Source organism: Mustela lutreola, chromosome 1 (assembly GCF_030435805.1).
Source record: "Mustela lutreola isolate mMusLut2 chromosome 1, mMusLut2.pri, whole genome shotgun sequence".
Lineage (NCBI taxonomy): Eukaryota > Metazoa > Chordata > Mammalia > Carnivora > Mustelidae > Mustela > Mustela lutreola.
This window is the reverse complement of record NC_081290.1, coordinates 23,807,560-23,820,245: the sequence shown is the minus strand read 5'-3', so window position 1 is coordinate 23,820,245 and position 12,686 is coordinate 23,807,560. Positions and strand designations below refer to the sequence as shown.

General features: G+C 36.3%; 2 protein-coding genes across 5 annotated transcripts in view; both read right to left on the bottom strand.

Moving 5' to 3' along the window:
- Positions 1–3,402, bottom strand: part of PDCL2 (phosducin like 2) — a 36,665-nt gene extending 33,263 nt beyond the window's left edge. The window contains exons 1-2 of one of the 3 annotated variants that reach the window (XM_059160986.1): positions 3,227–3,402; positions 3,032–3,117 (exon numbers count right to left, since the gene is read on the bottom strand). Coding sequence is in view for 1 of the 3 variants with exons in the window: in XM_059160977.1 (XP_059016960.1) it covers positions 3,227–3,232 (6 nt within the window). In the remaining 2 variants the exon portion in view is untranslated. Of the gene's footprint in view, positions 1–2,895; positions 2,996–3,031; positions 3,118–3,226 lie in introns of those variants that run through there. The other 2 variants (XM_059160977.1, XM_059160995.1) reach the window with 2 other exon arrangements.
- Positions 3,403–6,121: 2,719 nt separating this feature from the next.
- The window catches only part of NMU (neuromedin U), a 28,010-nt gene continuing 21,445 nt past the window's right edge, over positions 6,122–12,686 (bottom strand). For both annotated transcript variants that reach the window (XM_059153994.1, XM_059154003.1), the window contains 3 exons: positions 10,734–10,787; positions 9,589–9,628; positions 6,122–6,248 (listed from right to left, as the gene is read on the bottom strand). In XM_059153994.1, coding sequence (XP_059009977.1) covers positions 9,593–9,628; positions 10,734–10,787 — 90 coding nt within the window. In that variant the 3' untranslated portion in view covers positions 6,122–6,248; positions 9,589–9,592. The remainder of the gene's footprint in view (positions 6,249–9,588; positions 9,629–10,733; positions 10,788–12,686) is intronic.

Below are 12,686 nucleotides of genomic sequence, written 5' to 3'. Positions count from 1 at the left end.
ATAAATGAGAGTCCTTGTTCCTCCACATCTTGGCCAGCATTTGATGTCAGTGTCCAGATTTTGGCCATTCTAAAAGGTGTGCAGTGGTTTCTTACTGTTTTACTTTTTTTTTTTTTTTTAAGATTTTATTTATTGGGGTGCCCGGGTGGCTCAGTGGGTTAAAGCCTCTGCCTTCAGCTCAGGTCATGATCCCAGGGTCCTGGGATCAAGCCCCGCATTGGGCTCTCTGCTCCACAGAGAGCCAGCTTCCTCCTCTCTCTCTGCCTGCCTTTCTGCCTACTTGTGATCTCTGTCTGCCAAATAAATAAATTAAATCTTAAAAAAAAAAAAAAAAGATTTTAGGGGCACTTGGGTGGCTCAGTGGGTTAAGCCTCTGCCTTCAGCTCAGGTCATGATCCCAGTGTCCTGGGATCGAGCCCTGCATCAGGCTCTCTGCTCAGCGGGGAGCCTACTTCTCCCTCTCTCTCTGCCTGCCTCTCTGTCAAATAAATAAATAAAATCTTTAAAAAATATATTTTATTTATTTGACATAGAGAAATAGAGCACAAGTAGAGGGAGCAGTAGGCAGAGAGAGAGGGAGACATAGGCTCCTCACTGGGGTGGGTGGGGGGGAGGAGCCTAATGCAGGGCTGGATCCTGAAACCCCAGGATCATACCTGAGCCAAAGACAGACACTTAACCGAGCCAACCAGGTGTTTCTATTCCTAAATATCTTATTCTTTCTGATGCAAATATATAGGGGATTGCTTTCTTAATTTTCTTTTGGATTATTCATTGTAGTATATAGGTGTATTTTAATCAAATTTTTAAACTCACTACTCCCTGCAGATAATTTCAGTCTAGGCTCTTACTTTTTTAAACTAAGAAACATAATTGTTTTATAATCTGCTTCTGATCATTCTAGCAAAAGTCTTCTGTTCATTCATGTTCATGGTGCCCTGTTTCCTTTATGTGCTTAGTTACTTTTGACTGATTAATTTGAAGTCCTTGAGAACTTACCTGAGGCAATTCTCTGAGGCCTAAGATAAAGATATCTCCTACACAGAGGATTTTTTATTTCTTTTAGGCAGTAAGTATATAACTAATATATACCAAATTCATAATTTGAGTCTCGCTAGACCACCCAGACAATATGCCTTAGGTTGTAATCTATGTGAGAGCTGTCGTGGGCCACAACTTCTTGGGGACAGGTATTATTTCTTTTCTTTTTCTCCCCTTTCCACTAAGCATCAAGACAACCTTCTCTGAGTTCTCCTATACATGAGTTTATCTCTTGTTCCTATTCCTATTAGTTAGTCTTCCATTCTTTGGTGGTCCATACTCCTTTGGCTCCTTCTCACCCTGTGATTACACCCAGGATCAACACACAGACTGCTAATGCCTTCAGGGTAAAAGTGGCTTTGGAACTGTGGAAATCCATTTATCTGGTTTTCCAATTTCCCTTCAGTTTTTGTCTCCTAGTTTCTTACTATCATCTCTTTGACACTTTAAAGGAAATGTGTTTTACATGCTAGCCAGCATTTTTACTTGTATGCACAGAAGAGTAGCTCATTATCATCAGAAATTCCAGCACTACCTTTTTAAAAAACTCCTTCTGCACCTGACATCCCCTACCATCTTCTCCTTCATCCTTCGCAGTTAAACTTCTTGAAACAATTGTCTACATAAGCTGTAATCACTCCCATATCCCATTAACTCTTCAATCCACTCCCAAGTTTGCTTCCAATTCTTTCAAAAGTGCTCTACCGAATGTCACCTACAAGCTCCATGTTGTTCATTTCAATGGGTATTCACTGTATTTGATCTCTTAAGCAGAACTGGAGAGACTCTGTCATTCCTTTCTTGTTAAAATGATCTTTCTTGATACTCATGATACCACTTTCTTATGGTTTTATTTATACCTTCTCTGCTCTTCCTTAACTGATCCAGGAGTTCAGTGCAATGGAATTTAACAGTAAAGGCTCCCGAGTCTAGTCTTTCCTTCATTTTTAGAAATTATCTATGAAATTTTATCCGATAGAAATAGGTACCACAATCTATTTGTTAAAACTATTACGGCTTTGATCATACCACAAATAGTTACATCTGTTTCCCTCTTATTCCCTCACAGTAAACTCTTTCAGAATAAGTCCAAAACTAAACATAAACACTGAATTACTTACTGCTGAATAAATCAATGAATAAATGAACAAAAGATAATGGGCTATTAACTTCATTCTCAATCGTATGTGGCCTATTTCTTGAAGAGATGTATAAATACAGACAAATTTGCAACTTTTTACAGACTGGACAAAATGTCCTTGCTAGGAATCTATTATTAAAACAAAAGGACAATCCATTAAAAATTATATTAACTGGGGCTCCTGGGTGGCTCAGGTCATGGTTTCAGGGTCCTGGGATCGAGCCCCACATCAGGTTCTCTGCTCAGCAGGGAGCCTGCTTCCCTCTCTCTCTCTGCCTGCCTCTCTGCCTACTTGTGATCTCTCTCTCTCTGTGTCAAATAAATAAATAAAATCTTTTAAAAAATTATATGTAACTTATATTCAAAATATCCTAGTGAATGATGCAGTATCTGCCAATAAAAATAAATATGTAAAACAAAAATCACAGTGGTTTTCATCTGGGGAGCAGGTGGGAAGAAGCGGTTTCTGAAAGTCACCAAGTGGACCTTTACCCTGGTAAAAGAAGAAACGAAGACACAGGCTTCCGATTAAGAAGGAAGCTTTACACAGAGGAGCCTCCTTCTGAGGAACACAGGGAAGCCGAACAGAGCTTTCGCCATCAGGTAGGAAGGGGAAACTGAGACACTCCAAGGACAGCTGGTCTCTCTCAAGACAATGCAGCTGTTGGGTTTCCGTTACGATCTTGTTAAAAGGCCGGGAGCAGAGGACTTACACACTGCGTCCCACGGAGGCTAAAGTTTCTGGTCTAGTTCTCAAGTCAGAGAGAGTCCAGCAGTCGAGCTCCAAGGCCTCGGGCGTGACACACCACCACCCCCAACAACTCCGAATGCTGCCCCCCACAGACAAACCTGTCTTGAGCGCTGAAAAATGGCGTTCTCCTGGAGTCAGTTCGGACTTCCTGAAACCTCGACTGAGACGCACGCACACTTTAGCTCTTACCAGAACAGATGTTAGAACAAATGTTAGAACCCACCCCTTGTGGGCCGCCCCCCCCACCCTGGTGCTCACTGGAGGCCCAGCCGGTGACTCCCCTGGGTGCCCACCTGCATGGTGTTCCCCTTCGCCCCTTGCGTGCCGGCGTCGTCCTGCCCCTGGCGACGAACTCCTGACTCCCACCGAAGTCTCCTTCGAGGTGGAGGCAGGGGGTGCCGCAAGCCTAGTGGTTTCCACCGCCCAAGGGGAGGGGGAGGGGAGAACAAGGGCCTCCTACGCACGCACGTGCGCTTGCGCAGCTCTGTTGCCAGGCAACGTGGAGGCGGGAGCTGGGGGGTTAGCTGTGCGTACAGATGCGCCAGTTAGGGGGCATCTTTCCTAAGTGGTGTCTCAACTGTTCACGGTCTTGTGCTGCTGCTTGTACTCTTCCCACCCACCCTTCCTTCCACCACCACCAAATCACCAAGTTGTTTCTGAGCCTCTGGCACATTCAACCCCCGAGTACCGTCTTCATGGAGAAATAACAAAATCCTGGGGGGAGAACCTTCCAGAGGAAGGCTGCTTAACCTGGAGCCCATAGCCTATATTTGGATGCATTTTAGGGGATCCCTAGCCTACAGCCCCAATTGTACATAATTTTGTTTTATATGTACATTTGTTGGTTGGGGAAGGAGGGAGGAATTGGGGGTTGGGGACCAGAGATTTCATCAGATTCTCAAATGGTTTGCCGCCGCCATCTTAAAAACCCACTGCCTTCCAAGACAGGAGCTCTGGCTTTAGGTAGGAGACCTAGATAGTCGGGTTCCTTGGTGGTTGGGTTAAAGAAAGGATGTTCACTGGGAGCTGCCAGGAATGTCAGGAAAACATTTGATATTATCACCAAATGGGGTTATATACATGGTCACAGGGATATACTGATAGGATTTAGCAAAAAATAAAAAAAATGTTTTTTTAAACTTGGGTTCAGTATTAGACCTCTTCATGTGCAGTGCCCAGTTAATATGTAATACAAATCCTGTACTCCTGGTAGCCTGTATATTCTGTTGTGTTTGTATATTAAATATTAATTTGTTAAATATAAAATATTTTAAAACATCCCACAATTTTTGTAAACATGTTTTGGTATTTTTTGCTTCCTTTTTCCTTTTTTTTTTTTTTTTTTTTTTAATATCCTGGGATCTCTGAAAAATGTAAATGACCTAAGTCTCTCTGTATTTTTAAGAGGCTCTGGGAACTACTGCTTAAATTAATATTTCACTCCTTTTTATTTTGACAATCCAAAATCCAAGCTAGTTGAATTACTACTGTGTGTAGCACCAGCTAATGTTGCTCTATATATTTGTGGCTTTAGAGCAGGAGACCTCGATCCTCTCAAGTCCCCATCTTTCAAAGCAATTCATTTAAAAAATTTTTTGTATTCTTCTTCCTTCTTTCCTTACATTCTTTGCACAGGTTGACAAGAAGTGAAATTCAGGGACTTTGTTAGTAAAAGGCATAATTTAAGCTGTAATTATTGGTCAGCATTAGTAAGATAAAGCTTTGTGAGGTCCTCTACCCTGAAGAATTTAAGACAATCCTATCCACTCTAGAGCCAACCTCCTCTTATCAGGCAGCCTGCTTGGTGTTAGAGGAGGTTATCCAAGAGGGGGGTCAGAAGGGAAAAATCCAGGGGAACCTGAAGGCAGATAATCTCAGCATCCATCTGAGGTTAGTTCTGTGTCCAATAAACACTGATTTGATGTAAAAAGTTTTCCAAGTGTGTTCATGATCCTCTGCTAGTGAGATTTTCTTTCTGGTAATGGACAAGACTGGTTGTCTTTCAGATGTTGCAGGGTGAAATGACTAATTTTAAGATAAATTGAACACTACCAGTTGGTAGAAAAAGCTAACTCTCTTGATATGTTTGTAGCACTCAGACATCTCTTTTATAATAGATAAATCAGAACTTGCTTATTGGACTGTTTGGATGGACCATGGCCAAATTCTCCAACTAGTGTTGTTTCAGTTGATAGTCTCATTCTAAGATAGTTAGCTACTGGACACTAAGGTATTTATAAGAGCTGGTGATTTTGTCACTGATGAAATCCAAACAGGATGAACTATAAAATAGCTCATTAAAACTCAAATCTCTTCTGAGTGTCTTTAGCAAAAATAACAAAAGAACAGGTATGTTGGTGCAGTTGACCCTGAACCACAAAGGAGTTGGGAGGACCCCCTGGAGAAAATCCCCCAAACTTAAATGCTAATAGCCTACTGTTGACCAGAACCCTTACTAATAACATAGTCAATGAGCACAAATTTTTTATATGTATTGCATCCTGTATTTTTACAATAAAGTAAGCTAGAGAGAAGAAAATGTTATCAACAAAATAGTAATAGGAAATAGGGGGACTTGGGTGGCTCAGTCAATTGAGTGTTCCTTCAACTCTTGGTTCCAGCTCAGGTTATGATCTCAGGGTTGTGGGATCAAGCCCCAAGTTATGCTCCCAGCTAAGTAGGGAGTCTGCTTGGGATACTATTTCTCCCTCCCCCAACCCATCCCCCTGCTTGTGCACACGCACTCTCTCTACTCCAAAATAAAATCTTTAAAAAAGGAAAATTTTTTTTAAAGTCCATGTATAATTGGATCTTGCAGTCAAACCCATGTTGTTCAAGGGTCAACTGTATTGTCAAAAACTGCAGGGATCTAAGGAATATCATGATTTAGAGCTTTATTACATAAAAACTATTTTGGGGCACCTGGGTGGCTCAGTGAGTTAAGCCTCTGCCTTCGGCTCAGGTCATGATCTCAGGGTTCTGGGATCGAGCCCTGCATTGGGCTCTCTGCTCGGCAGGAAGCCTGCTTCCCCCTCTCTCTGCTTGCCTGCTTGTGATCTCTCACTTTCTCTCTGTCAAATAAATAAATAAAACAAAATTTAAAAAAACAGACTTAAAAGAAAAACTTACTTTAGGATGCTTTTAAAATTGTTGACAAGTGAAACATTTATACTCACAACCAACTTTTATTGAGAATGTTTACAACACAGGGATTCTCACACATGGTAAGTTTAGCAAGCATTTTTTCTGAGAAGAAAACAAAATGTCAACATTTTGCATTCCCTGGTACTGCTTCTGCAAAAAATAGTTGGTATCCTGTATAAAAAGAAAAATTAAATTTAAAGTCAATTATAAGTATGTGAAGGTGTATGTATGTAATGTTAGCATATAGACATTTCTATAAATATTCAGGTCTGATAAAATTGACATAAGAGAGATAGCTCAACTATTTTTCAGTTAGTATATTTTTAGCTATCAATCTCTCTGATAGACCACTTATTCTATATGTTTGTATTTTCCAAAATTTTACAGTATTTATATATATGCATATATATTACTATATAAAAGTGGTTTTCTAAAGTTCATTGATGCCAATAAGATTTATGAATAAAATATTTCAAAAGTTTGCAGTTATTCCTCGTGTTTTTATTTCCTTTGGTTTTGCAATTAAATCACTCTATTTTATGTCTAACCATTTTCTAGGTAAACATAAGTCCCCAGAACAGAGTAAAACCTCAGACAATCAGATGAGAAAAACAAAGAAAAAATGATTATTGAACTATTTTGCTATTAACAAAATAAAATGAAATCTTAAGTGAGTTAGTCCGTGTAAGCCCTAAATCTTGAAAACAATCCAAATCAAGCTATTTTCCTCAGAAGTTTTCCTAAATTAACCAAATCATGGATTGAATTCTATTTCATATTTGTGAGAACTCTACCACTTGGTTTGGTGTTACAAGCACAGACATTTTTTCCATTTAATATTAAACGTTTTTGTGTGTACTTTGTAAATGTCTCTTCATTTGTAATATTATAAAAGATAGCCTCTTTTCCATTATCCTTTTGTTCTTGGTTCCTTAAAAAAAAGAAAAGAATTAAGAATATATTTTCTCATGTTTGTGATGTGAACTGCTCGTTGCTGAAACAGAAATTAATGCCAAATATAGTCTGAAATTTTAAGTTCCTAATTAGGTTCGAGAGCACACTAAATTTTTTCTTCACATTTTCAGTATATTTGGCTCTTTCTTTTCTTATCTAACTGAATTGGCCAATGTATAAGAACCACATTAAATAAAAGGTGACGGAGTACTCTTGCTTTGCTCCTGACATTAACAGAAATTTTCCAAAGTGTTTTACTATCAAAACCGTTACTGATGGGTGCCTGGGTGGCTCAGCAGGTTAAAGCCTCTGCCTTCAGCTCTGGTCATGATCCTAGGGTCCTGGGATCGAGCCCCGCATCAGACTCTGCTCAGCAGGGAGCCTGCTTCCCCCTTTCTCTGCCTGCCTCTCTACCTACTTGTGATCTCTGTCTGGCATATAAATAAATAAAATCTTTAAAAACAAACAAAAAACCTGTTACTGACTTTGAGACCATTACATAATGTTAATAAAGATTCATCTCTTTCTATAAGATATTCTCTTGGGTGGTTCAGTGGGTTAAAACCACTGCCTTCTGCTCAGGTCATGATCTCAGGGTCCTGGGATCGAGCCCCGAATCGGGCTCTCTGCTTAGCAGGGAGCTTGCTTCCCCCACCCCCACCCCCAGCCTACCTTTCTGCCTACTTGTGATCTCTGTCAAATAAATAAATAAAATCTTAAAAAAAAAAAAAGATATTTCTCTTAAAACATCAGACATTGATGTGGAATTCTGAAATTATTAAATAATTTTTCTTCTAATGGTGAAAATGTTTTAATAGACCTCCTAATGTTGAACCATCCTGAGTTGTTGGAACAAACTTCACTTTTATGGAGTTACATAATTTAAAAAATTTTTTAAATACAGCCAAATACTAATAATAATACGAATTACTAATATTTCTTTAACATTTTTACGTTGATATTTATAAATAGGATTGACTTCCAGTTTTCCTTTTTTGATATTATTTTTATAAGGTTTTGTTATTAGTATTTTCTGGCTTTGTAAAAAATATTTTGAGATTTTCTTCCATCTCTGAGTTGTAAAAATTCAAAATCTATTGGTCTAGTATTTTGGAGGGGGAAGTTTTTAGATGTTTTCAACTTTTTTTCCATGCCTATTAGTCTGTTCAGAGGTATTCTTTTTTTCTTTCTTCTGACATCAGTTTTGGTAGTACTTACTTTATTAGACAATCCTCCATTTTAGTTAGGTTTTCAAACTGATAGTCATAGAGATTTGTAAAGTACTGTTTTGTGATTTTCATTTATTCTATATCTGTTTCAATTTCCTTACTTTCATTTGTATATTTGTACATTTATGGTTTCTCTTTTTTTTTTCTTGATTAGGTTATTAGGTCTTTTTTTTTTCTTGATTACGTTATTACATTAGGCTAATTATTTTATTTTATTTTTTGCAAATAATTAGATTTTGCTTTACCAATTTTTCTTTGTAACTATTTTGTAATTTTTTAATTTCATTTTTCATTTTATAATTTTCTTCTTTTTGCTGTCTTGAGGTTCACCCTGGTTTGTTTTTTGTTTTTTGTTTTTTGTTTTTTTAACTAAAACCTTAATTCACTCATTCTTTCTTGCTTGATAGCATTTAAAGCATTAATTTTTCACTGAATATGCCTTTGGCAGAGTCCCGTAGGTTTTAACATGCAGTGTTTTTATTATCTCTTTGTTTTCTGGATATTGTATAATTTTGGTATTATCTTCATTAGTTAGAAATAATTCATTTTGATATTTGTTTCTATGAAAAAATACGAAGAATTTTAACGTTCTTAAGCTAACTATGTACTTAAGGGTTGAGATAGTGTTATGAAAAAATATATGCAAAAGTATGTTAAGTACAGAATCTACATTAAGACTACATGAAGTTAACAAAATATACTTTTATTTGTGTGGTATAATTTTATCAATCTGAATTTAGGTCTAATGTCAAAATTCACAACCTAGTAAGATATTAGTATTAACATGTTTATTAAATATGTAGGACCACCCATATATCTACTCTATCTCCAGCTCTGATGTGGAAATTCTGTGAGTTCTGAGGTAGAAGTCATGTTCTCCTGTCTTTCCACATTTTCTTAGTTCTCTAGAAGTGGTAAATCACAACTTTTCTATAGAATCTTTGAATACAGTTCACTTGGAAGACAGAAATGCATTCAGCCTGTAGGTTCTGGCCCATTATTGTGGACACTGATTACTACAATAAGAACACAATCCTTGACAAATTACCTGCGCAATAAATAATGATAAGGTCAATGCCTACAAAACCCAACAGGACTACTGTGACATAGTCCAAGGAACACACAACATGGGCAAAGCAAATCTGGTCCTAAAATACTGACATTTTCCATCATATAAAGCTCCCACTGCCCCTATAACAATAGTATATATATAGAATATTAATGCACCCATGCAATCAAGTAATAGAAATATACTGAGCATGGTTTAACTTATGAATATCTGAAAATGACAGAAATTTTCAAACTGGGTTGAATTGGGAAGTACATACCATTTTAAATGTAACCTTCTGATCTTCTTCCATTGCGTGGCTAGAAAAGAATAAATAAAAAATAAATCAGTGTAACTAAGGAGTGAAGTTAACTTTCATACATATCAACCTAATGATTTCTATGGGAATTATTATATCTTCTTTTATCTAGTTTTGCTCTCCCTTCCACCCATTCTCCAAACTGTTGTTAAAATTAGTTTCCAAAATGCAAATCTTACTTTATGGCTCTTCCTAGCCCAACACTAAAGTTGAAATTCCTTAGTTAACTATTTCACTGGCTAACTCCTGTTGATTCTTCAGCTCTTTTTTTTTTTTTAATTTATTTTATTTTATTTTATTTATTTATTTATTTTTTTTTTCAAATTCAGCTCTTAAAGCCTTCTCTGTACCTCCTCCACTCTCCGGCCTGGGTTAAACACCTTTCTTCCAGAAACCAACTGCCTGGATTGAAGGTGTGCATTTAACACAGTATTTTGTGTTTATCAATTTCCTGTATTAGGCTGTAAACTCTTACAGCATAAGAATGGAATCCTATCTGTATGCTTCTAATTTTTGCAACATTGCCCAGCACCCAGTAGAAATTTTTTAAAAATTGCTAAATGAATGAATAAAAAAATCTCTGATAATGTAGTAAGGATACAAACATTTTAGAAAGTAAAGCTGCTTAGAAAAAAACTCACATTTCTTACACAATTTGGACAAGCAAAATATTAAATACAATTACAAAGCTTTGTTGATTTATAGCCTCTAGTATAGTTGATTCTTTCACTTTTAAAAACTTGTGAAAATAGTCATAACTGTTCTAGTCTCCTGAATCAAATATTCAGTAAATGATTCCTTGGAACTTAAGGAGTAATGCATCTTTCAGACACTCACTCACTGCACATGAAATTTGATAGAAATAAACTGCTTAATATCTGAATGTCACTTGGGGTGTTTACAAACATGAGCAGATTAGAGAAAAGATCAGGGCTACCATAATATTAAAACAATATGGTGGGGGAAGAAGTGAATCTCAGACTAGAGCACCTGATGTCAAATATCTATAAATAAAAACTTAATGTGAAGTGCATAGTCAGGGTATTTTTTTTTTTTTCAATTTAAATGTTGAGTGATTTAAAAAAAAAAATATGGTATTTACATACCCTGAACAAAAACTGTCTTCGAACTTGGCTTGCAATAGGACCTTGGAATTCTTCCTGGAAGAGAAAAGGAGGGCATTACTAACAGTAAAACTAACAGTAAAAATAAGTGCAAATTCTTAGTGAAGCTCCAAGTTATTTTCAACTACCATAATTAAACGAGGAAGGAATCAAGGACTTGAGTATAAAATTCCTATCAATAAATAATCTTTGAATGTATACCCAAGGAACTTTCACTTAGCAATATCACCAGAATGTTTTATTTTAAAATAATTTCCTAGGGGCAGCTGGCTGAGTCAGTCGGTAGAGCATGCAACTCCTGATCTCAGGGTCATGAATTTGAGCCCCATGTTGGGTGTAGAGCTCACTTGAAAATTGTTTTAAATAAAATAATAAAATAATTTCCTTATCAATGTAACAGCTTCTAGGAAGTTTTGTCAGTTGTATGTGTATTCATCAATAAGTAGAATGAGAGATGAAAGTTCATAGATAATTAACTATATTTAAAACCTCCTCTCGGCATTTCGTTAAACAAAATAGTTTCCTTAAAATACATATTGTATGTGCTAACACATGATCAGGGAAAAATATAAACTAGAATTGTGTCAGACCTAAAATACACTATGTTTCTATAGGAATTGAAATTGAAATTGAAATTGAAGGACAACTTTGGTAAACGATATTTATTCAAGGAGACTTGAATAAATTAGATTTATTTATTTATTAGTAGATTATTTATTTATTAGTAGATTTTATTAGATTAGATTTTCCCAGTATAATCATATTCACAGAAATGATAAGGAAAAAAAAACAAGTAAGAACACACCAATTTTTCATAATGGGTGTTATTTTGAAGTTGCTTTTTTTCTTAAAGCATTTCATTTTAAACAATGGAAAAGATTTAACGTTTTTTGGTTTCTATAAAATTGGTTCTCATAGCTTCCTATTTCAACAACTACTTCTTATAGCAGTATCAGGATGGCAATCACTATGAAATATGTCATCAAGTCCTTTTGAAATTATTCTATAAGTTTAATCAAATTTTAAATTCTAAGAAATGGCTCTGACATCTATTAAAATTCTGAAATCCCAAATTAATTTGGGGTGCCTGGTTGGCTCAGTCGGAAGAGCATGTGACTTGATCTCAAAGTTATGAGTTCGAGCCCCACATTGGGTGTAGAGATTACGTAAATAAATAAAAAATTTGAAAAAAAAAAAACCTTCGAAATCCTTGCTTTACAAGAAATGTATTTTAAATTCTCAATATTTTGTACCTAATTCTCATCCTGACTACAAACTCGCCCAAATTACTTAATATTTTTAAATGCACACATAGAAACTATATATTTATATGCTTGTATAAGAAAAGTTATGTATGGGGGCTCCTGGGTGGCTCAGCGGGTTAAGCCACTGCCTTTGGCTCAGGTCATGAACTCGGAGTCCTGGGATCGAGCCCCACATCGGGCTCTCTGCTCAGCGGGGAGCCTGCTTCCTCCTCTCTCTCTGCCTGCCTCTCTGCCTGCTTGTGATCTCTCTCAAATAAATAAATAAAATCTTAAAAAAAAAAAAAGAAAGAAAAGTTACGTATGTTACATTAAACAGAAAAGAAAAAGACAAGGAAAATGTAACTTAAATGGTGTCAAATTTTAAAACTTTCGAGCCCAAACATACAGGTCTGTTTAGTCTTACTAGAGAAAGAATTTAGGAAGTAGAGATAACTAAGATGTCAGGATGGATGTGAGGATGTCTAGCAAAGAACTAAGTTTAAGAAAAGTATTTGGATGCCCCATATCTGAAAACTCATTTTCCTTAAGAACACAAAACATTTCACTATCAAAAATCTATTTTAAAATTAGGAAACTTAGGCCCAGCAAAGCTAACACTCTACTTTAAATTTTTTTTTTTTTTTTTTTTTTATTCATGACTTACATTCTTTTCTTTCATCGGTTCCTATGA